At 38.1% G+C, this 23,627-nt stretch overlaps 1 protein-coding gene across 4 annotated transcripts in view; it reads right to left on the bottom strand.

Moving 5' to 3' along the window:
- LOC139943974 (uncharacterized) overlaps window positions 1-23,627 on the bottom strand; it is a 176,781-nt gene that overhangs the window by 129,093 nt on the left and 24,061 nt on the right. For 3 of the 4 annotated variants that reach the window (XM_071940893.1, XM_071940895.1, XM_071940896.1), the window contains exon 2: window positions 17,415-18,698. In XM_071940893.1, the coding sequence (XP_071796994.1) occupies window positions 17,415-18,697 (1,283 nt within the window). In that variant the 5' untranslated portion in view covers window position 18,698. Of the gene's footprint in view, window positions 1-17,414; window positions 18,699-21,858; window positions 21,934-23,627 lie in introns of those variants that run through there. The other variant, XM_071940894.1, reaches the window with a different exon arrangement.

Here is a 23,627-nt window from a genome sequence, read left to right as displayed (position 1 = left end):
ACCTTGATTAACTGCAGGACAAAGACACAATAAAACTCAGAAGAGTGTGAGTAACTTACGACATGATCACTAACACGAAGAGCAGATTTTCAGCCGTCTAAGAGCAAGCCAAATTTCCTGATGCGATTGAGCTATAAATGGTGTTAGCGTGTAATACTAGTTACTATTTCATCTACCTGTATGTTTTCTATTTTTAAGTGCATTTTATATGTTTTGTTTTATTTTAAAAATCACTTTTTTTTTTCCACTGGTATGCCACACAAGGACACAACTCTTACGTACCACTTTGCATGCATATGTAAACATCTCCAAATGACATCATCACAAGGACTCCATATCAGCGGACCTGGAACAACAGAAAAGCCATGGCCTGTGTTTCCCTAGACTTTACTTTGTTGCCCCTTAAAAAGTGTCCCTTTTTTCAATGGAAGTGCCCTTTGCGAAATGAAAATGGCCTTGCCCTCTCAAAGATTGAAATTCCAAGCCTGTGTTTGACCATGGTTTGACTAATCAACATTACCGTCAATAAAACAAGCGACTGCCTAAGTTTCGTGATCGGAGATGGGCAAAAATTCTTAATTTTGTTCAAGTAACTTGACCTGAGGTCAAGTTTTCATCGTTATTTGTTGAATTTATTTGTACTTTTATTCATGTTGTTGATTAGTATTACATTTTCAACAATATATGTAATTTTTATGGTCATCAGTTACGTTAAACTAAAATAATGGACGAAACAAAATCTCCCCAACGTAAAACTCCATAAGGTTGGGACCACAATGGTCCCGGATGTAATAACATGGGATCAGGCATACATGTACCAATAATCAGAGTCAAACAGTTTGGGTGTTGAGTTACTGAATGGTGTTGGACTGAGGAATGCACTTGCAAACTGATTATGCTCTAAATTGGATTGGGCATACCACCCTAATCATAGTCCAACAGAATGGTTGTTGAGTTACCATATGGTGTTAGCTTGAAGTAGCACTATATTGATGGACAGTCCCTTTAAAGGCATTGGTAATAGACTGTGCAAGTGTCGCGCGCACCAGAGCGAGAAAACACTACTAACGAAAAACTTGTTTTTTATCAAATCAAATCTTTGCTTTAAATTATTCTAAATACCAAATTTTAACAACGAAAATACTCATTAGAGCTTGTTTAATTTTGTTTTAGCTTTTTAAACATTTATGCAATTAATCGGTTGTAGTTTATGTATAGACAAAAGGAAAATTCTGGGACAAGGATGTTTATTTGATCTTAAAATTTTTTAAACCCCTGTTGCAAATCTACGCCCAATTGTGAAATTATCAAAGCTGGGTTTAGTATTACATTTTTAACAACATATGTAATTTTCATGGTCATTAGTTAGGTTTTAAACTAAAATAATGGACGAAACAAATTCTCCCCAATGTAAAACTCCATAAGGTTGGGACGACAAAGGCCATGGAAGTTCAAATATGCGCGAGACTTGCGTGAGACTTGCACAGTCTATTACTCAAAATAATTATTAGCATAAAACATTACTTGGTAACAAGTAATGGGGAGAGGTTGATAGTATAAAACATTGTGAGAAAAGTCTCCTTCTGAAGTGACTTAGTTTTCGAGAAAGAAGTACATTAATTTTCAACGAATTTGTTTTCGAGACCTCAAGTTTAGAATTTGAGTTGAGGTCTCGAAATCAAGCATCTGAAAGCACACAACTTTGTGTGACAAGGGTGCTTTTTCTTTCATAGTTATCTCGCAACTCCAACTGAGCTCCAAGACCAATTGAGCCTAAATTTTCACAGGTTTGTTATTCTATGCATATGTTGAGATACACCATGTAAGAGACTTGTCTCTGACAATTACCAATATGTCTTTAAGCAATAAATGACAGTGTGGAAAATATTAACATCATGCAAAATGAAATTTTACGACCGAGGATTTCCAGGCTCTACGCGACGCGCTCATCCACAGCATATGTTGATGACCCCTGAATCTGGCAAATTGATGGCCGACATGACAACCAACATCTGCGTTTCCCATCACACAGATGAAGTTGCGCTGATCCCCAAACGAACCAAGCCAGTGAGTAGAGTGAACGATCATCATCAATGCTTTCATCCCAAGGGCAATATCATCCTCGCCGTCCATCAACAAACCAAAGAAATCCGTAATCCGACCCTCTCAGAAGCAAACAAAATGTAGCATCTTATAGTCGGCTTAACCAAAACCCGCCCGCTTAAATCATCATGCGTAATGAGTCAGGCGTCAAAAGCTCAAGAATTAGAACCGGATCGCCGCCGAATTTTAAAAAAAAAGAAGAAAAAAAGGGTCAACCATTTTACACCGTTGAGACTCATACGGCGATAATACGCCAGGATTTGAATAGACCAATTAGTTATCATGCTATAGATCAGCCTTCACTTATTCTTGTTTCCGATCGACTTGATAAACCTTGAGATGATCCTTCCATGCGAGCGCCATGCGTACATGTACTTCTAGGGCTGCATGCAAGTGCTCCACAGTGGGACGCATGAGCAGCCATCATTGGATGATTTGGATATTTTTTTTTTTCCTGCTTCGAAAACAAAAAAAATGCCAGCTATGACGGGGAGTTATTGAAGTCCTAATTCAATCATTTAGTCATTGGTTCGCGAAATCATCTGAGTTATTCGATTGGGGAAAAAACCCATCCTAAATAAATAAACATCAATTCGCTGATACGCAATGAAAAAAGGAATGGGTTGTACCCATTTTTTCTTACATTGTTTTCTACACCACACAAAGCTTCAAACACCACTTCAAAAAAAATTGTTTATACTTTTTAATTCAAGATGAAGTTCACAAAAATCATAAAATAAAATCATTAAAAATCATCCACACTGCACAGTAAAGCTTAAAAAAAAAAACCCATAAACATCAAGTAAAATACATTAATTTCAGCATGTGTCAGCCAATCTTGTAAAATATAGGTCAACGCCTCACCGTTTTAGGAAAAGCGTTTGGAGATTCTTGGATGTACTTTAATTGAGACACCACAATATGGCCACTCACTAACATCATGAATTACTGACTAGCAACATGACTTTCCCAGAATTTCATGTTGAACCACACTCGTATATCAATCTTACAATGTACAAATACACATTTATTTGTTAATAGGGTTGTTTACCACTAGTCAATTCATTATTAATATACGAGCTTCCGGACAAACACTATCAAACATGCTCGTGAAATGTACATAATATATGCAGTGAGTGTCAAGAAAAATAAATGCATGTTTCTGTGTGTTCTTGTAATTTTTACTGGCATACAAGTAATTGACGCAAAAAAAATCTTTTTTATTTCTGATTTTTGTCGTTGAATGTGTTGATTCTTGGTATCCATAGAAAGAGATGGATGTTACCTTAAAACCATTGGACACTTGTGGTAAACAGTGTTGTCCAAATGCCCACACTTCGTGTATCACAACTTATGTAAATAACAAACCTGTGAAAACTTAGGCTCAATCGGTCATCGGAGTCGGGAGAAAATAACGGGGAAAACCCACCCTTATTTCCGCACGTTTCGCCGAGTCATGACATGTGTTTAAAATAAACCCGTTATTCTCGCTATCCAGAATTGGTAATTGTTTTAATGTTTTCACAAAAAGTAAAGCATTTCATGGAATAATATTTCAATGGAAGTCTTTCACCATCATCTTCTGTAAAGTTATTTGTAAATCTGTGATTTGTTTCATTCTGTTCCGAAAGTGTCCAATGGCTTTAAGGTAAAAATTGAGACAAAGTCATGGAAATCTTGACATATGTAGATTTTTATAATTTTTTTACTTAGGAAAACAGCATAGAAAATACCTTTTGAATTTAAGATTTGTAGTATTTGTGTTCTCAAAAACGAAACACTAGTATCTTTTTATCCCTACTACATGTATGTATTGTACAATTCATGAAGATGAACAACCTTACAAGCTTTTCATATCCTACATTTAAAGGGGGTGGGGGATCAATCATCCTTACAACCCCCCCCCCCTGACTGAAATGTCAACCTCTGTCACGAAACTGCATAAAGTCAATCTAATCATGCCACGGTACACATCTAAAACATTGCCTGCAAACGTTATTCACATTTCTCTAATAGCTCCGCAAAGAGAAAAGACAATAATTCACCATGTCCCATTTTCATTTCGTTAGGGAGAGAGGGAGTTTTAAGTAGCATGAAACAAAATCAATCATAGTGTTATACTGACACCAAAATATTAGGATAAGCAAACTGTCTTCCAGAGCCACGTGCATTGCCCGTTTGGGCCCTGTTGGCGACAGCGCTCTTCAACTCTTCAAGCCCAGAATGTTGTTTGTGGGGCAACTGAAGTCCAATAAGCTGTTAATTAGTAAGAGTCAGCCTCGCTATTGTGTATAAAATAAACTCTTGAACTTCTTCTGAGCTGGCAAATGATGAGAGAGAATCTTTGTGAAGACCGAGGAGAAAAAAGATTTGAGATTTTGAGGTGTGCGGATGTTCTTTGTTGCTTCTGTTACAATTACAAGCGATGTCAGCCATTTTGAATTTTTTAGTGAAAGAAAAAATCAAACAAACAGCTAATGCCTCTAATCAAACCCCCTGCTATTTTGAAACTAACAATCTATTTTATTTAAAACATTTGTTATTTATTTATTAATTTTTTTTATAAATATTTCAATATGTTTTTTGTTTTGTTTTCGGGGGGTAGTTTGAGATTTTTTTTTCTTCCAGTTCATGCCCTACTCAAGAAAAAATTAAAGCTTGTACAAAAACTCACCTATAGTTCATTAATTGCAGCAGCTGGCCCTGATCAATAACAATTTACTCACCAAATTACCAATTAATTTGCTCATGTAATGCCACCAGCTCGTTAGCCTTTGTAATTACTATTACTGAATAAAGCTAAGGGTAGAGTTGATGGCTGGATTAATTGAAATCTACTCTCTAAATGAAATGAACTTTGAACTGCATCTTTATCAGACCTGATACTTCCTTCTTGTAAGGGCAAGGGGGTTTTCCCAAAGTAAAAGGTGCCCCTGTAGGGGAAAAGCATATTTCCACTGACACACACTAGACATGGGCCCAATTTCATAGCACTGCTAAAGGGTAAGCAAATTTTCGCGCTTAGTGTAGCAGAACAATTTGCATAATTCACGGGTTAGCAGAAAATTGGCCGGCCATATTGCGGGTTTACCATGGATTTGCATTGTAACATTATATAATTCCTACGGTTAGCCCGGCAGGTTAGCATGCCTTTCGCGAGTGCTTACGGTTAAAAGCGATATGAAATGTGAATCGCACAGTAAGCACAAAATCGGCCGCTAAGCAGCGCTATGAAATTGGGCCCTGGAGTTCAAATGAGCCTACAGAGGCTATTGCCTAGATCCTTTACCCTGGCCTTCGCCTGGGTGTCCCTTACAAAATTGCCCTGGACTTCTAAGATTTTCTAATTTGGAAAGCTCTTTACAAAATGAAAATGGCCTTGTCCTCTCAAAGATGAAGTTCCAGGCATCGAGGCGATGATGGTCGAGGCAATTTGCCTCTGTTGCCTCCATGATTTATAAGATAGTCTAAAAAGTCACAAATTTAACACATGTATAATGAAATCCTAACAAATCTTTGCTAGCAGATTTAAATACAAACAAAATACTGTTATTATTCCATTCAACCGTTTATATCTATTATAAAATGTTCTTTTTTAATTACAAAAATGTCTTGCTTCACTGACACCATCTAAAACCAAAGATCACCAGACCATGACTAAAAATATTACGACCTCCATTGAAAAAACACACAAAAATAACAGTCATTGCATATTTCACATTAAAAGTGGTACAAGGTCATCTGCTTTTTACATGAGTGAAGTTTACATATTTTAATTTTAGTTTTACCCTTACATAAATTTGTGTAAGAACTGTATACTCGACCCGAGTTCTGTGAAAGAAATCACAGGCATATATTATTGCTTGGGTGGGATTCAAACCCAGGACATTTCTAGAGCAATGAGATTTCCCGATAGCTACAAGCAGTTTGAATCCTATATTTAAGCAGCGAGTCCACCAGGTGCAAATTTACATTTTGAAAGACAACATCTGTACAAGCAATGATGTTTGTCGAATTAGAGTGTGTGTGAGTAAATGTCTATGGGTACATAGTGAAGTAGATCATGCTGAATTGGTTTAAACAGTTGGAGATAAGTTGATAGGGTCGGACAAATCCTGACTACAAACCTTCTATCAATGACGGTGCTGTAGACAGGCTTACATAGCAGAACAGCAGCCGATTTCACAAACCTTTACGCAACTGCGGAAGTCCACTTGCGCATCATTTTTGGAGCAACTTGCGTCATAAACGTTGCGTAAGTGGACTTACGCAGTTGCGTAAAGTTTCGTGAAATCAGCTGCAGGAGCCTTATTCCAAACATCCCATTAGCCTCATGGTAACAAAATAGGAGAACCATGAGAACCACCGGCGCCAACACAAGGACCAAATAGCTCAGTTGGTGAGGCTGGGCCATGTTCAACCCAAAATATTTAGGCAGCAGCCCAAGCCAGAGCCAAAGTCAGAGCCCAAGTCAGAGCCCAAGTGTCAGCCAAGAGGCAGCCAGAGCCACAGCTTATGTCACGGCCCAAGCTGCGTATACATTTGTTGACTCATTGGTCATCAAAGTTAATTTTAAAAAAAAGTGTTTTAAGGGCTGAAAATTACGTCTTTCTCTAAAACTACACTATTTGATATACACACTTCAAAGTTGTTTTTAACAATATCTCTAAAACTACACTATACATACTTCAAAGTTGTTTTTCACAATACTCTTTACCATGTAAGTATAATTACCAAAAGTGTACCCTGCCTTTAAAAAAAGGGGGAAAAACAGCCTCATTTTCTGCTGCGCCAACAATTTGTTTTCTTTTTCTTTTTGCGGTTAGTAAATAATTTGTATGATTTGCAGCTTCATCAGAATGTCCGAAGGCCAAGAAGATACTTGTAAAATATCCCTGCTCTGCTCTTTAACTGTGTTTGGGAAACTCTTATTAGATTGGTGGATAACGGAGTCGGTATCATACAGATGAAATTAGATTTCATTGCCATACGATACACACGTTGATCGTATCAAACATGGGATTGCAGCCGGATTTAAACGGGAAAACAAAATAGAGTTGTTAATATGAAAATGACTGGTTAGGTGAATAATCAAACGCCACACTTAATTTACATCAAAAATAAAAGGGTTGTCATATATGTACTGTGGCAATTGCATGCAGTTGTACATGTTTTGTAAGCTTACTTATAATGTATCTTTCACTCATTGTATACTTCATCATTCTTTGTATGCGCTAGAAAGACTTTTGTATTAGGCGCTTTACAAATGTCTTCATTAATACTATTATTACATATCTACAACTATAGAGGATTTAAAGCCATTGGACCCTTTCGGAACAGGAAAAAAAAATCACAGATTTACAAATAACTTACAGGGTTTACAGAAGGTAACTTGGTGAAAGACTTCCTGTGAAATATTATTCCATGAAATGCTTCACTTTTTGAGAAAACAGTAAAACTATATCAATTCTCATAATCGAGAATTACGGATTTATTTTAAACACATGTCATGACACAGCGAAACGTGCGGCAACAAGAGGGTGTTTCCCGTTATTTTTCTCCCGACTCCGATGACCGATTGAGCCTAAATTTTCACAGGTTTGTTATTTTATATATAAGTTGTGATACACGAAGTGTGGGCCTTTGGACAACACTGTTTACCGAAAGTTTCCAATGACTTTAAACAAACAATGGGTTCCAACAACCAAACGTATATAACCCCTTTAAATCCAAACGCGAATAGCCTGTGGATTTCTTTTCCCCTGCAAGTCTCAGAAAAGCACAGAGTATGTTCATACTTATATCACACCTCTGTGTAACAATTTGTTCTCCTTGTCGACTCAACTTCCGTCATAATTGACAAGTAATACAGCACCAACCAAAGCAACATTGACAACCATTTTTTTTTTGTCTTGTGCAGGAAGACACTATTAACACCTTCAAGTAAAATGGAATGTTCCTTGATTGATCACCGCGATTCCACATGTCTCTTGTTGCTGTGACATTTTACAAGAAGATCTTGTATCTTCAAGATTTGCTACGGCCTTAAACACACATATCCGATTTACAATTTAAAACTGACGCTAGATCATTTCCTTACTCCAACAAATGTTTTACTTGATGTTCTGTCTAAAGTACAACATTTTAAAAAGCAAATAAAGATCCAGATTTGAATTTGAAAAAGGGTGTACTTTAAAAGCGCCTTTAAAGTTATCACTTCTTTTCCATGATGTGACGGTAACACTCTCTTGGCCAGTAACAGTGAAAAGGCCTTTTCCAACAAAGCAAGCCTTCAGAAGTCACTTCCTGAAGATCTCAGACAAACGCACAATACATCACTCTCTTCCAGCAAAAACTTAAAACACAATTGTTCATGCTTGCTTTCCAAACAATTTGATAATACTTCAACTTTTGTTTCTATAGACCGGCGCCTCTAAATCAGGAGAGTGCGTCTTACAAGTGCTGTTTTGTTGCTTATAAAATAGATTCCACTTTCATATGACACAAAAAAGTCAGAGAATATGTCATGCTTGGGTGAGCATTGCTCACTGATGAATAAGTAGCTGACATCTTGCAGTGAATTTTGTAAGCTCCAAAGGACTTACTGCGCAACCTAATTTTCGTACCCTTTACAAAAGTGAGCAGCTAGTGCTCACCCAATAATGAATTGTTTTCGGACTTTATGGTGTCATATGAAAGTTGAGTCCATAAGCTATCCATACATACAAACCTTTTTCCCCAGAATCATTTATTTTTTATTCGGCAGCCATTTCAAAAGTGTACAGTTTTTTTTTGAGACACCCTGTATTGTTGTTATTATTTAAAATATGCAGAGTGTAATTTTGCAGACCCTACACATTTATAGTTTCCATGATTCAATCACATATTTGCAGCAGCAGCAGCAGCAGACAGGCCTACCATCCTAGAGCAATACGTTCATCTGAGAACTAGACGGCTTGTTCACCCCATAGCACGTATTCTGAGCAAATGAACGCTACCACGGCAACCGGTTGGATCGCATTCCTCATATCGGAGGCTTCTCTGGGAATTAATCAATTGAAGGAGTCCGTTACACACTAATACCCTCGCCCAGAACCCACTTCAAGTCCACTGCACTTTTATAAAGACCCAGTCTTTATGTTGATGATGTCTCGGCACATATTATGTCGCCAGAGAGTTGGGGTCGCCCCCCTCCCCTTCTCATTGACGTCATCGATAATGTTATGAATATTTCATTAGGTTTTCGTGACGTTATACCCACTTGTTATACAAAGCCATGGCCTAAAGGAGTGCGCTGGTCACTTTGTAGGAGCTCTTGGTTGCATTAGTTATAATAATAGAAGGAATAACAATAATAACAGTGGTAATAATGAAGTTGAAATGTTCCAAACAATAATAATAATACTTTATATTTATACCGCGCTTAATCCTATCTTTCAAAGCGCTACCAGACTACTTTAAATCCTGAAAGGTATTCAAAACTATGTTTTGAGACATATATATTCCTTTACTTAAGCACCGTAGAACCTTTCGCAAAAACCCATTGCAAAAGCACTAACTGTTGAATGAGGCGCATGCTGGTCTAGCTAGAGATCAAAGTTGATCGCTAGCTAGACCAGTATGCACCTCATTCCAAGCCTAACACAAGCATACTGAGTATTTGCGATAAGGTCTATGATTACAATCTAAAACCTAAGAAGTACTAAATAGTTAACTTACGGGCACAACCATGTGTTGGTACCTCTTTTTTAGAGAGTGTTGGCCCTGAAAAGAGACGGTGTGAAGGCAAGCAGAGTGTACAGCTTGAAACGTCAGGACCAGACCGGCTCTTTCCAGAGCCAACACTCCCTCAAAAAAGATACACTATATTCATGGCTGTACCTGAAAGTTTAATTTAGGGTGCATTCATTTAGCTTCCCTGGGTCGACCCCTGTGTGTGGCGTTTTTTTTTCCCAGAACGAACGTGGGTAATTATCTGCACACATTCGTCCTGGAAAAAGAAAACGCACACACCGGGGTCGACCCGGGGAAGCATATCAATTGCACCCATAGTAATTCTTACTCTTCACACCATGCAAAGCTTCAAACACAATTTCCAATCTATACATTAATATTTTAACCTGGTCCAGTCCTCATAACATAACCTCATTTTCAGTAGAAACAACATGGCCGTGGCACACACTACACACAAGCCAGCCATTTCTCCGAATGCACTTAAACCTTGAATCAGTACACACCATGTACTTAAGACTGGCATGTGATCTAGGAAGATGTGATTATGAGGAAATGCCACACCAGGGAGCGCAGTCAGAGGAGTTCAACTCATAATGAGATTCAGTTATTGCTTGCCATTTATTTTGCGAAAAACCCACTGAGAATTCTTCAGTAGTCTGTCATCCAAATAGATTGTGTATATTAGCACATTTACTGAGAAGTCAGGGTGCTTGTTCTGGAAACAATTATTTTTTGAAGACTATATTCATAAAATAGTTAATGGCCTAGTGGCCTATAATTTTGACCCTAGTGCAGTCTTTCTCGATAGCATTTGAGAGGCTCTGCTAGGGTCGAAACGCCAGACCATTAACTATTTTTTGCATTTATACCATAGGCATCATAGGTCCTTTTGGTCGGTAAAAGAAGCAGTTTGCAATCAGCTATTATGTTCACAGGACACTATTTTCTCATTAAAGGGATGCTGCAGTGAATTAAAACAAAACAGTTAATTTTGCTGTCATTTATTTCTGATATATGTATTGAACCTCGATAAAATGTGTCTTGTTTTTTCCCCCGACATATCTCTTTTGCGTAATTAGCGAATAAGTCATGCACCACCTTTTGTGGACTGTTACCGCCCCCCTACCATCGACGTCACGTCGGGAATTCAAACATATCGTCAGCAAAAAGAGTCTGGTCCCTAACTACACGCGCCAAGGTAACAGGCCACACAGTGCACACATCTCTATATGCACACAGCCAGGGGGCCCGACGGCTCGGGTTCCTGACATGACGTCACGTTTACTTTATGCCCCTTTTAGGGGCGGGGTGGGTTCCCCTAATCTCTTGAAAACCATTTTTAAAATACTTGCGCATTTAATTTAAAAAAATGTAAAAAATATTTCAGGTTTAGAAAGTCATGTTTAATCGTTTAAATTATTTAAAAAAACACTGCAGCCACCCTTTAAGATTATATTATAGGTGTAACACCCGATACATTAAGATTCTACCCTTTGATTTGTTTAGAGCATGTCTCTCTTGATGTGTTTCATATTTACTACAAAGCCAAACAAAGCTGCCCAATGAGTTTTAATATTAACAAAAGCAATCAGAGCAGTTAATATTTGTATGCTATCCAACAACAGAAAAAAATAAACTGAAATAATTAACCTAAATATTTAGGTTTTGGGGTTTCCCCAATTCAGAAAAAAAAAAATCTTGAGTAGACGGGCTGCAAAGTTTCAAATGTACATGATCAATAAATCCTGCAGTAATTGCCACTTTCATTGATTTTTAAGGAAATATATCCTGGAAATCATCAGTTTTGTACTTTGAATTCTCTACATTAGCTAACCTAGAACTTAAAAATCAATTTTTGCTGCAAAATTAAACAACAATTCTAAGATTAATTATAAATACAACAATTGATTTGGTCTTCGAAACTGAGGACCAATTTACAGTTTGAAGAAAAACAACCGATTTTTGTTACTTTATGCAACACATCATTCTATGGTAACATAGTCATTTTTGTACTTTAATTTTCAGCCTGTGTCAATGTTTAAAAAGCAACGTAAACTTGTTGCTTAAACTTGTTGCTTTTATGAGTCCTGCTTACAAAAAATCCAAAGGTTTTCTTTGCTGGGTGGAATTCAAACACAGTTAAAAGGGTACTGTAGCCTCAAACCTTTTAATTTGTTTTAGAAGTGGGCAGAAAAAACTTCAGGAGGGGAAACCCACACCATTGGGTAGCGACTGAAAACCCAATCCACATAAAAGACTCTGGTCCAAGGTGGGATTTGAACCAACTTCCACAGAGTTGGAGAGACAGACAAAGAGACCCCTAAACCTTGCTAAATGGACCGTGGACAGTACCAGCACTAAACCGATCGAAAGAGATGCTTTTACAAATTTACCTCCCTACACAACATTGTACTGTAAAACTATAATAAAGCCTTGACTCTGCATTCATAAATACCTCAGACAGTTTCGCTACTCCTATTGTTGGAGAGCACGTCACATGTGGGTGTTTAAACGGTTGATAATGACCAGCTGGAGCTGTTTATAACCGGTTGTTTTCGGATACGTTTAGATGCATACTACGCGCACGAATGCATATCCGAAAACTGTCTCAGTCATAAAAATGTAATACACGTACAGAGCTCAAGGACACCGAAATCGGATAGGTTTTACAGAGTTTTATACTTTATTACGCCTTTTTAACAAAAAGGCATTTATGAATGGGAATAAAAGAGTAGTGACTCATTCTTAAACTGCTGTTTAAAACCTTGCAGGGTCGTCGCAGTGTGATAAAGGCCCGATAAAGAACCTGTCGGTTTTAAATCGCAGTTTAAGAACTTGTCGCTACCATTTTATTCCCTTATTAATGCAACATTCACTCAGAATGCGACAACGCACTAGTGCTACATGTAGAACAGAACTGAAAATATCTCCCTCTGTAGTGAAGTGAGACGCTTGTTATTCACATCCCACATGTTGTGTACAACACCAGACAAAAAACAAACAAATGTTGAAGCAAAAGTTAGACCTACCTGAGCCTTACTTCTCGCCGAGTCCAGTTTCCACAGAAATCTGCATGACTCTTGGATCTCAGAATAAATTTTACGAAATGACGAGTGAACCTCTCCCCCTTAAAGAGCCATTAAGGTTTTTAGCCCACACAGTCACTTAATACCCTTTAAAAAAAACTCTCTCTCAGGGCAACTAATTGCTGAGATAACATCCTTTTACAGCATTTTTTGTTTGTTTTTTAAAAGCAAAATTAATGCCTCTATTTTAAAGTGGAATTAATTGCTCCACAAGGTCATCCTGCGGGAAGTAATCTTAATTTCCAAAGCGCAACGGAAATGTGCGCATAATTAAAACAAAAGACATAAGTGATTTTGAGATAAAATGTTTGTACAAAAATATCTATAAATATATTGCACTGGTAATAATGATTAATCACTAGAACATTACATGTTCTGACTGAATCTTGTTCTAAAATGTTAACAATTGTGCGACTTTCCATGTTCCCTAAAAATATGTTTTTGGGTAGCGCGCTAATTAATGGGGGTGTGGTAGCGTGCTACTTAACGGGGATAAATTGGGCACATGGTCTCTCAAGTGAATGACTCTTCTTTTGAGCCAAAAAGTCCTTCAGTCTAGTGCTTTTTCCAAAATGCAAAGTTTTGAATAATTACCACTTGTAGGTTTTGATTCAAATACTCGTTCTAAAAGTTTTAAAAGCAAAACAACATGAACAAAATAAATTACTCTTGTAAAAAAAATTAAAAAAAAAAAATATAAAAAAAGTGCTTGAATAATTACCACTATATGTTTTGATTCCAGTACTCTTTCCACCAGGCACAAAATAAATTACTCTTGTAAAACAATAAAAAAGTGTGGGGTTTTTTTTTTCATGAAAATTGGGAAAGTACAGAGTATACAGTGCTTCATACACATACATGTAGGTGTTAGGAAAAAAAGAGAATTAGGGAAAGAACAAAAAATTGTTGTTCATTTCAATTTCTGAGCCACAAAACGTTTGGTCTCGCAGAGACTTTCTTGAAATTACAGCCCAGATGTCACGTATGCTTTAACCCCTAGACTTGTACGATTTATTTTGATGGATGTTGTTGTTATATCTGCAGACTACTGGATTAGTGTTTATCTTGTCCAGTACGAGCAAATGAAAGAATCACAAACACAAGTGGAGAATGCAGAATCCGTAGCATAATCTAACGTGTCTGGTGCACCTGGACGTGTCCAATTTCAAAGGCAAAGCACACCTTTGGTTTTTGGAACCTTTTGGTTTTATTTTTCAATTCTAAATGTAGATGTATACAATTAAAACTAACCGGTGAAAATTTCATACCAAAATTGAAAGGGTGGTGGCGTTTTTAAAACATTGCTGAAAATCCAGCAAAGCAAATCATGCATGTCCATGCAGGAAAATTTATCCCAAGGAATACACAATCTTCAGGGCATAAAAACGATGATGCCCAGCAACTGATTTTCCTTGTATTTAAGCAGAGCCAAATGCTACACAAAATGTCCTAGTTGCTACTCAAAAATTACCTGTAGCCCTACTCAATATCAGCATTAAGTGAGCACAACACAATGTTCGGTCTAAATATTTATAATGAGATTTCGGATTTGCAATTTCCCCACTTTTAGAAGGACTATCTGTTTATTAGAAAATTAGTGTATCATGGTGGACCTTAGAGTCCCTCTTTAATGTCAATCACACTGATTTTCTGAGGGCAAAAAACCCTTGCAGAAACCCAAAATAGGAAAAATATCTTGACTGCTAAACTCTCTGACGATGACTAGAGCAAGCTAGTCGAAACGTTGAGACCAACCCAAGGACTGACTTCGCGGTAGTACAGTTAATTACGATCCTATTTTAAGCTAAAATAGTAGTCCCAGCCTATTTCTTTACCCTCCGCCCAGGTAATAGTTAATAAGCAGAACAGTTCTTCAGAACTGAGAAGTCTCCCCAACACCCGAACAATCTACCCCGCGGTTGTAGAATTAAGCAAGACAGTTCTCTCAGAACAAACTCTATCTGGCAAGTAGATACACACATGGTGTTACCGCAAACCAAATATATATTGATACCTCACCATTCAATGCCTCAAATCCTATATGCTAAATACTCGTTAGTAAAAACGCTAAAAACACAAAGAGGCAAACTTTACATTATAACTTTTAAAGCTCAAGTAGTTTATGAAATTGTCTACAGTATGCTTTTGTTTTAGAAAGTGCACTGTCCGTTAACACATGAGCAGTTTGATCAATGCCAATGGTGAGAGATAACGATTTCAGAGGGTTGAAGGTTTTTTCATTTGGACAAGTCATTGATTTGGTTTTCACACAGGAAATGTTCCTGCGGCTAATCTGTTTTGGGGGGTCTTGAACTATTTGATGATTTGTAAGAACAAGGTTTTGCGTTTTACCGAAACACTAGAATCATTGGCCCAATATTATCAGTATTGGACAAGGTCAAAACATGGAAGTGGAGGGCAATGACCTTAAGCAGCCTTCACTGTCTGTGTCACTCCTTACTATTTTTCAAATCTGTTAATATTTCATTTAAACTCTTTTTTGAACCATTCCCTTTTTTATTTTTTTTATTATTTTATTACATCTTTTTCGGGAGGGGCACGTCAATTAGTCAAAGTTGGTTTTAAGTTTGGTTCATTGAACAATATATTATCAGAAAAATTGACAAGCAGAAAATTTGATTGTTTTTTTTGTTTGAATCATAGGCGGCAGTTCAGAAATTTTATTAACAAATTCACATTCAGGATTATTTTTCGAAAACAAGCTTACGCCTCAATGTTTTGAAAACTCAGTTGTCACTCACCAGTTACCTACACTGTAAAATAAAGTGAAGACATGAAGATAATTTACAAAAATAACTAAATGAACATGGATTGAGAAATATATTCACAGTTTAATCACAAGAGGGCGCTATCATACTTTCCCTGTATGTGAAAATAGTAAACTGTATTTTTTTTCTCAAAAATCTGATTGAGTGCAGTGCTTGAACACTGCCCTCAATTGGTTGAGTAAGGTACAAAGGATTTGAGCTCACGGTACAAGAATACTAGATTTGGAAATAAAACAAGTGTAAATAGTAAAACTAAGGTACCCAAAAAGAATGTAGTTGTACAAACAGTTGGGGGAAAAAGTGGTTAGTGTTGATCCTTATTTGCTTGTTGTGGTTTGGTCTCATTTGCTGGTCCTGTAAGATGATTTCTCGTCCAGTACCATTTTGAGCAACAAGCCATGTGGCCTTGTGGATTTCACACCCTCAAACTTAAGCCCTATACTCTCAAATCCACCATGCAGTTATGCTCACATGATGTAACATTAAAAACAGCTGCAGATGAAAGTCATCCATTATTCAACTTGCATCCAAAACCATCAATACTGTCTCACAACCAACACCACCGCCATCCATTGAATTTTTAATGATACGTCCCCGCCTACATGAATCAAGTGTTAATGTGCGGTGATGGTGCGTGGTACATCTTTATGCACTTGGTCTCCAGCCCCCTCCCAACTCCCTGTCCAACGACTTACAATCACATGGGTTGTGGGTTCAAATCCAACGGAGCTAACTTTTACTAAAAGTGTTGTCTTCTACTAACTGAATCACAATTTATTGATTTGTGACATTCCTAATCATAGACGTGAAAAAGCATTGTTAATGTTTGCATGCGAGAGATTGGCTCTTGCCAGCTTGGTGTTTATACCCCCGTGTGGGAGCTTTGGCGAGTTCCCTTGTTGATGAGAAGATCACTGAAGCAAACTTGACAAATATGTAGTGCACCAAGCATGATACACGCCTCTAATGATGATTTCCCAAAATTGCTCCAAAATTGCTCCAAAATTACTCAATGTTTTGAGAAAATTTGCCGAGGAAGGTACATGTAGGACATAAAAGATTATTTCACACAAAGCGCATTCTGTAATATTTCATCAATACAGAGAATATTTTGCCAGGAATTGTGTTCTTTCACTCTGCCATTTGAAAAGGGCTATGGCAAAAGAGGCAGTTTTAAAATTTAGTTACAACTCTTTGACCAACTGAACAAATTTGAGGTGACAGCGCAATGCAAGTTAAACCTACCCAATTGCATGGGTTGTTCTAAAACCCACTCGACCCCCGACCCCTCGACGTCCGCCCCGTGTTCGAAGAATGTCCAAACTCCGAATTCATAAAATGTTGCTTAACGGCCTAGTAGGAATGATGTCCCCGATTTAGAATTCACAGTGTGTGTGATCCGCGACGCAACTTCGCTCAGCATTTACAGATTACCAGTCAACTGATCATGTTATGTAAATTGGGTGTGACTGGTCCACTGCTAGTTTTTGCTTTTAAACAAAACAAAATTTTCTGATCAGAGGCTCAACAAAATTTGGTCAACTGTTTTTTTATATTAATGCTCTGTCAGCAGATCTGATGTCCCACGCTTAGAACAAACTTCTTTGAAATCACTGACAGAATCCTAGAAAAGCTGCCATCTAAGTCCTATCACTTGAAACATTCCCAAGAGGTAGACATCAAACTTTCAAATTGTGCTTACCTTTTATCCGAACCTTCTCTGCAGTCACAAAGATCCTCTGTGGTTGCTGGTACATCCCTGACTCGGACCAGCTTGCCGTTCACTAGCTTCCTTCCCCTACCAGAGGGGGGCAAACCCGGGGCAACATCCCTACCGGAGAGGTACTTAAATCTCCCATCTTTCTCGTCCGTTCCTCCGGCAGACACAAACAGACCCGCTGGTAACTCGGCGCTGTTAGATCCCGTCTTAAAGATGACGTCCTTGATAAGATCTTCAGGTCCAAAGATATTGATGGTGTCTGATTGATCGTTCAACAAGCATTCCATACTGAAACCACGGCTGTTGGGGTCAACGGACGTGCTTTCCATGAACTGATGATCGAGGGCGCTATCCACACTACAATTTGTCACCAGAGGTTTCCGTCTTTCATCCCCGGAGCTCTTGAATGTCGGACTCCTCCGGATGGCTGCGAGAATCTCAGAATCGTCCCTGTTTGTGAATCTCGGAACGATGCTCTGGGTGGAGAAATTCCAACTTCTAGGGCTCCCCGAACGACCTGCTCGCATTCCTGAGACGGGAGGTCCATCGCGAATCTTTGCATTCTTCTTGTTGTGCAGATTCACATCCGGTCTCGCACGCACACTTAACTTATCAACATGATCCAAAACCGCAGTATTTTCCGATGTCTCCGCACCATTTGTCTGCACACCGCCTTTAATTAGGTTTTCCCTATCCATTTCAGTTGCATTACCAGGTATTATCCCTCGAGTTCTTTGATTCAATTGACTATTCCTCCTCTCCGAGTAGCTCATCGACTCTCTGGGTCCCCTCTGAACCTCCTTCCCTTCGTCCGTCGACTGACTCCTCACCAGTAGGCCCTGACGGAATCGGCTGGTTGTTGTACTTTCAGGCCCAGCGGAGTCGGGAAAGTCAACAGTCTTTCCGCGGTGTAGGAACCTCTTCATACTGGAGGCACCACCGCTGGCTGCTGCTGGGGCCGACCGAGCCATTACTCCACCCTGGGATTTCCCCAGGAAGGCAGGGTGATCTAACCGTCCATCCTGTTGTTGGTTTCCATGACCCAATTTGACAGTCAGCTGCTGGGTGGATGTCATCGCCTGACCGTTGACATCCTTCGGTTTCAGCCGGGTCCCCCGATCATCCGATCCTGTCCTCACATCTCCGATGGTCCCGTTTGCAAGAGACCCTGTGTTCTGGTTTTTACCCGTGGCTTCATCGAGGTCGTCTGCTGGGGAGAGCTGGCTCTCAAAGTCTTCAAAGCAGTACAGCTCTGCTCCATCCATTCTAGGAACAAAAATAAACAAAACAAATTAAATTTTATGCATTTTCTTCAAATACGTTTCACAGAAAAACTGCAGTTGACACAGTTCATCGCCTCAACATCTGTTTGTATCACAAGAACTTAAATATTGAACAAAAGTTTGTTTTTAAAAACAACATGCTGATTTATCTTTCACCTTGTAGGTCTTTTTGTGAAATAAACTCTACTAGAAAACTTCATTTATACTTTGGTTTAATTAAACTATGAGCTCAGATTACCCTGAATTTAAAAATACTTGAAACAACATAACTGTTGGCATTCATTAAATTAAACCTCTAAACAGCATACGTCATGAACTGTGCATTTTCGTCCCATTCTTCTTTTACTTTTAACCTTTTTTTTAAACACATTGGCTTGAACTTAAAGCATTTATAAGCGTAAATTAGGCGGCCAGCTCGTGCATTAACCATGCATAATTAGCATTGTTATGTCATTAAACAGTTCTTTTACTACTAAGCATGCTGACATTAAAATGTGAAAAATGTGAAAAATTTGTACTTTAATTCAATATTTTTTCCCCAAGTGAGATTTCTCCCCTCCCTCTTCTTAGGCATACCATCTATAGGTTTTCCATACTTAGTTGAAGTCTAGCCAGTTTGCTAAACTGTTTGTAATCTTCTCCATTAAGTAACACAAAAATACTCACATGCAATCTTTCCAAAATCCTGGATTAAATCACAGTGTAACTAATGCATAATTAGGGGATCTACGATTCTAAAATCCCCCTCAAGGTTTCCAGACACACTCTAGTCATTCTTTCCTATTCTTGGTGACTTTTATGAGACTAATCTGGATTCTTGGGAATGCCTAATCACCCAGTCACTTTTATCCAATCCAACAGAGGACTTTGGTTCAGAGCCATTTTACAATCTCTACATGTGTCTTATAGACGATGTGACCTGTGACATCACATGTTTACAAAAAAAAACACCAAGCCTGGACTTCCCGCAGGCATAGTTTGTACACAGCCTAGTGGAAGAAAACATGAAATCTTATACTTTATGGAGATTGCACTGTCCAATTCTTATCAACTTTTGATATGATTAAAGGGGCACAACTCAAAACTTGTCCAGCTTTTACTTTCATAACTCTTGGATTTATGTGGAAATTATGACACAAAATGTCAACTTTCCCATATAACCAGTGCAGTATCTTGCCTGCCAGACTAGCCATCGAATGTACAAGGTCACACTTATTATAAACAAAGGTCACAGGGTCTATGGAATAAGACACTGAGTGTTCACCCTTTGAATGGTCTAATTGTAACAGGATCCTTCCTCACGCTGACAAAATCCAACATGGTGACTCCCAACAAAACCTGAAGTCTGATTATGGGGGGATGTAACTCGCCTCAGACTTTGGAACTGTCTCCCTGTAAACCTTCTTAATGCCCCTAGTGTAAAAATGTTTAAGAAGTTTTTAAAAACTTTCCTCTTTCCAAAGGAATTTTAATGTTGCTGGTTTATTTTATTTTTTCTTTGCAAAGCTTTTCCCATAGGTTTTTAGATGTTGCTAATTTTTAATATTCTTCTAATGTGCTGTTTCTTGTGCTTTTTAAATTATGTGTGTGCATAAATTTGCTTTCTATTGTATTTAATTTCAATTTTTATTGTAAAGCGCATTGGTCTATTTTGGAATCGCGCTATATAAATCTTTTTAATAATAATACTAATAATAATAATAATAATAATAATAATAATTATTATTTTTCTAGTGCAGTCCTCAGTCCAACACCATTAAGTAACTCAACACCAAAACTGTTAGACTCTGATTATGGTGGTATGCCTGATCCCATCAGTGCATCCCATCAGTTCAACACCATTCAGCATAATACTGGTGCAGTCCTCAGTCCAACACTACTCAGTAACTCAACACCCAAACTGTTGGACTCTAAATTATGTGGGACTCTAAAAATACCCATGCTGGCCGCAAATGGTCGCTCTGAGATTTGATTCTGACAGACACGTAAGTTTCCCACAAAAAGTAAAAGTACCGGGAATAAATGTCCTTTAATTAAAATTTTCCTATGTGAACATTTCCTACATGTACAATGTAATATAATCTTGCACCGTGTCCTAAAGGAAGTTTGCTCCACAACTGCACACTTAATAAACAAGGTTTATGCTATTTTCCCAGCATGTAATTTGTACCCCCAAAGAGTGAGCTTCCCCCTAAAAACAAAAACAAAAATAAATAAAAAATCAGCAAAATCAGCAATGTCTGGTAAATTCCTTATCGCAATGAACCACGCATTCCCTCCCATGGTTTTGGGTAAATCACTCTGAAATTCACACTCCGTGACTTAATACCGTGGCAGCGTTTTGACGGTTGTGAATGTTGACTTTTGACCAGCTTCATTGCTCTCCTATCGAGACCTCAGTTCTTGTTCGGATGGTTTTGATTTCACAGCGACTGTAATTTGAGTCAAATACACCTCCTGCATTTACATAATGAACAAATGGCTAGTTCATGTTGTGCATTTATTTAGGTTGAGGTTTTTGTGTAGATTTGAAAGACCGTATGGAGTTGCTGGTTTTAGTTAGATTTATGAATGATGAAAAAAGTTATAAATGAAAAGTCTAATATTGATAATATCAAACATACTCTATTGATAAGCTTTGTTAGTTTAGTCTGGGGAAATTCAAAATAGCTTTGATTCAAAAGGTACAGATAAAAATACCACAATAAAGAACATAACAAAAACTGACTGCTATATGAACTACAACAAGATAAAATAGAAAAACAAACAAGAAATCAATATTTAAAGGTAGATTTTTCGTTAGGTTTTCAGTTTTTCTCAAATATGACTTCATTTCAGGGAGAAGGCTCTAGTATGACCACATTCCATCTGACACCAATGAAAAATCTAACTGCATGCACAGTATGCCCCTAAACTAAAATCTACTCTTCTCATTTGTATACTGTACACCCTATCAGTATGAACTATACCTTAAATGTCACCTTACGTCTTTCATATTAAAGTATATCAATTACACCATGAACAAAAAACACTTAATACAAGGACACATTGGTATCAATGCTACATTCAGTTAATTTACTAAACTCATTAGCGAAAACCAAAAGAAGAGAAGAAAAAACAACATCAGCACAAAAAACACTCACGTCACAATAATCGTCACAGCTCCGCTCGAAAACAACGACCCTCTCGACAAGACTCTCAGTTCACCCCCCTGAAGGGAAGTCGTCCAACACACACGCACAAAAATACCGTCAGATGTCACTTTGAGTGCAGAAAGTCATCCAAAACTCCCCACCAAAACCTACTCCCCAGAATCTATTATTCCAAGGCCAGAGCAAACATTTCAGTTGACGTCAAACCCCGCTCTAAACCGTGATTAAATTAAACGCAATTACTCCCTAAGACAGTATCTGTATCATTTTACGGCAGCGGCGACGAAGGCACACGAGGAATGGGGTGTTTACACACAAACAGTTGTTTTCACCCTCCCAGCATCTGTTAGGCCAAGTAAACAAAAATACCAGTTAATCGTCCTGGTTTTTCCAAAAAGAGGAGGATGAGGGCCTTTTCAGTTTGAGCTTTAGTATTTCTTTCATAGGTGGTCGCCAAGCATTTGAATGAAAACTGGGCACCAATTCTTCAGCTTATGAGTAAGTTTAATGAGAAATACATAAACCAAAGTTCTTTTGGGGGAAACAAAAGTGGGCAAAAAAAGAGAAGAAAAAAAAAACGGCCTAAAAATAGGTCGAGTGAGGAGACGATCAACTGGTATTATTTTTTATTTGGCCTGCCCATTGCCCTATCGATTCCTGGTCTTCTCTTTGATCCACTGAGTGGATAAAAGGGGGGCTATTTTGCTTGGGGAGCATAAGTCGATAATCCCATTAATCAATACAAGGCTCTTAATCAACCAGTCACTGCCCTGATGGGATTAGAGTTCTACCATCTTAACACTGACCCTGTGAAGAAAAAAAAAACTGGGTTGTCTCAAACAGAACCAATTTCTCCTCCCATCAATGGTGGCTTGATACTTGATGACTTCATGAGCCCAGGGCTGGATTATACAAAGAGATACACTAGTCTTATCTCTGGGACAAGAATACTCAGCCTTACTTAGAACATGTATTTTCCTTCCTCCATGCTTAAGTTAGGACTAGCCTTCAGTTTATTTTGTAACTCCTAAAGATTCCTAGGACTAGTCCTGAGTTGGAACTATATTTGTGAAATCATTTTCCTCCAAGGTGAAACCAACCCCTGTTCACTGCCCTGATGGGATTAGAGTCCTACCATCTTAACACTGACCCTGTGAGGAAGAAAAAACTGGGTTGTCTCAAACAGAACCAATTTCCTCTTCCATCAATGTAGTGGCTAGATACTTGATCTATAACTCCATGAGCCCAGGGGTGGATTTCATAAAGAGTTAAGACTAGTCTTAACTCGAGTTAGGACGAGTAGCTGGTCCTAACTTAGGACTAGCCTAAATTTTGTAATATCTCCTAGGACTAGTCCTAAGTTAGGACTAGTTCAAACTTTTTGTGAAATCGACCCCAGGGAACTTCTTTTTATATATTATCTGTTCAGACCACTAGAAAATGAATTGTGTCCCCATACAAACGTATCACCCATCCTAAGTTAGATAAAGGTTAAGCCTAGCCTAATGTTTCTAATTCACCCTAAAACTAAGAATATCTTTGTGGTGAAAGCGACCACTGTTCTCACAACAGAGCACTCAAACATCCTCAAACTAAAACAAACAAATCTATTACAGACACTTGGACACTATTGGTAATTGTCAAAGACCAGTCTTCTCACTTGGTGTATCTCAACATATGCATTATGAAATAACAAACCTGTGAAAATTTGAGCTCAATTGGACGTTGAGTTTGCGAGTTAATAATAAAAGAAAAAATAA

The sequence above is a fragment of the Asterias amurensis genome, chromosome 11 (assembly GCF_032118995.1).
Source record: "Asterias amurensis chromosome 11, ASM3211899v1".
In the NCBI taxonomy this organism is placed as follows: Eukaryota; Metazoa; Echinodermata; class Asteroidea; order Forcipulatida; family Asteriidae; genus Asterias; species Asterias amurensis.
Note: the sequence above shows the minus strand (reverse complement) of the source record. Positions and strands in the feature narration are given on the sequence as shown.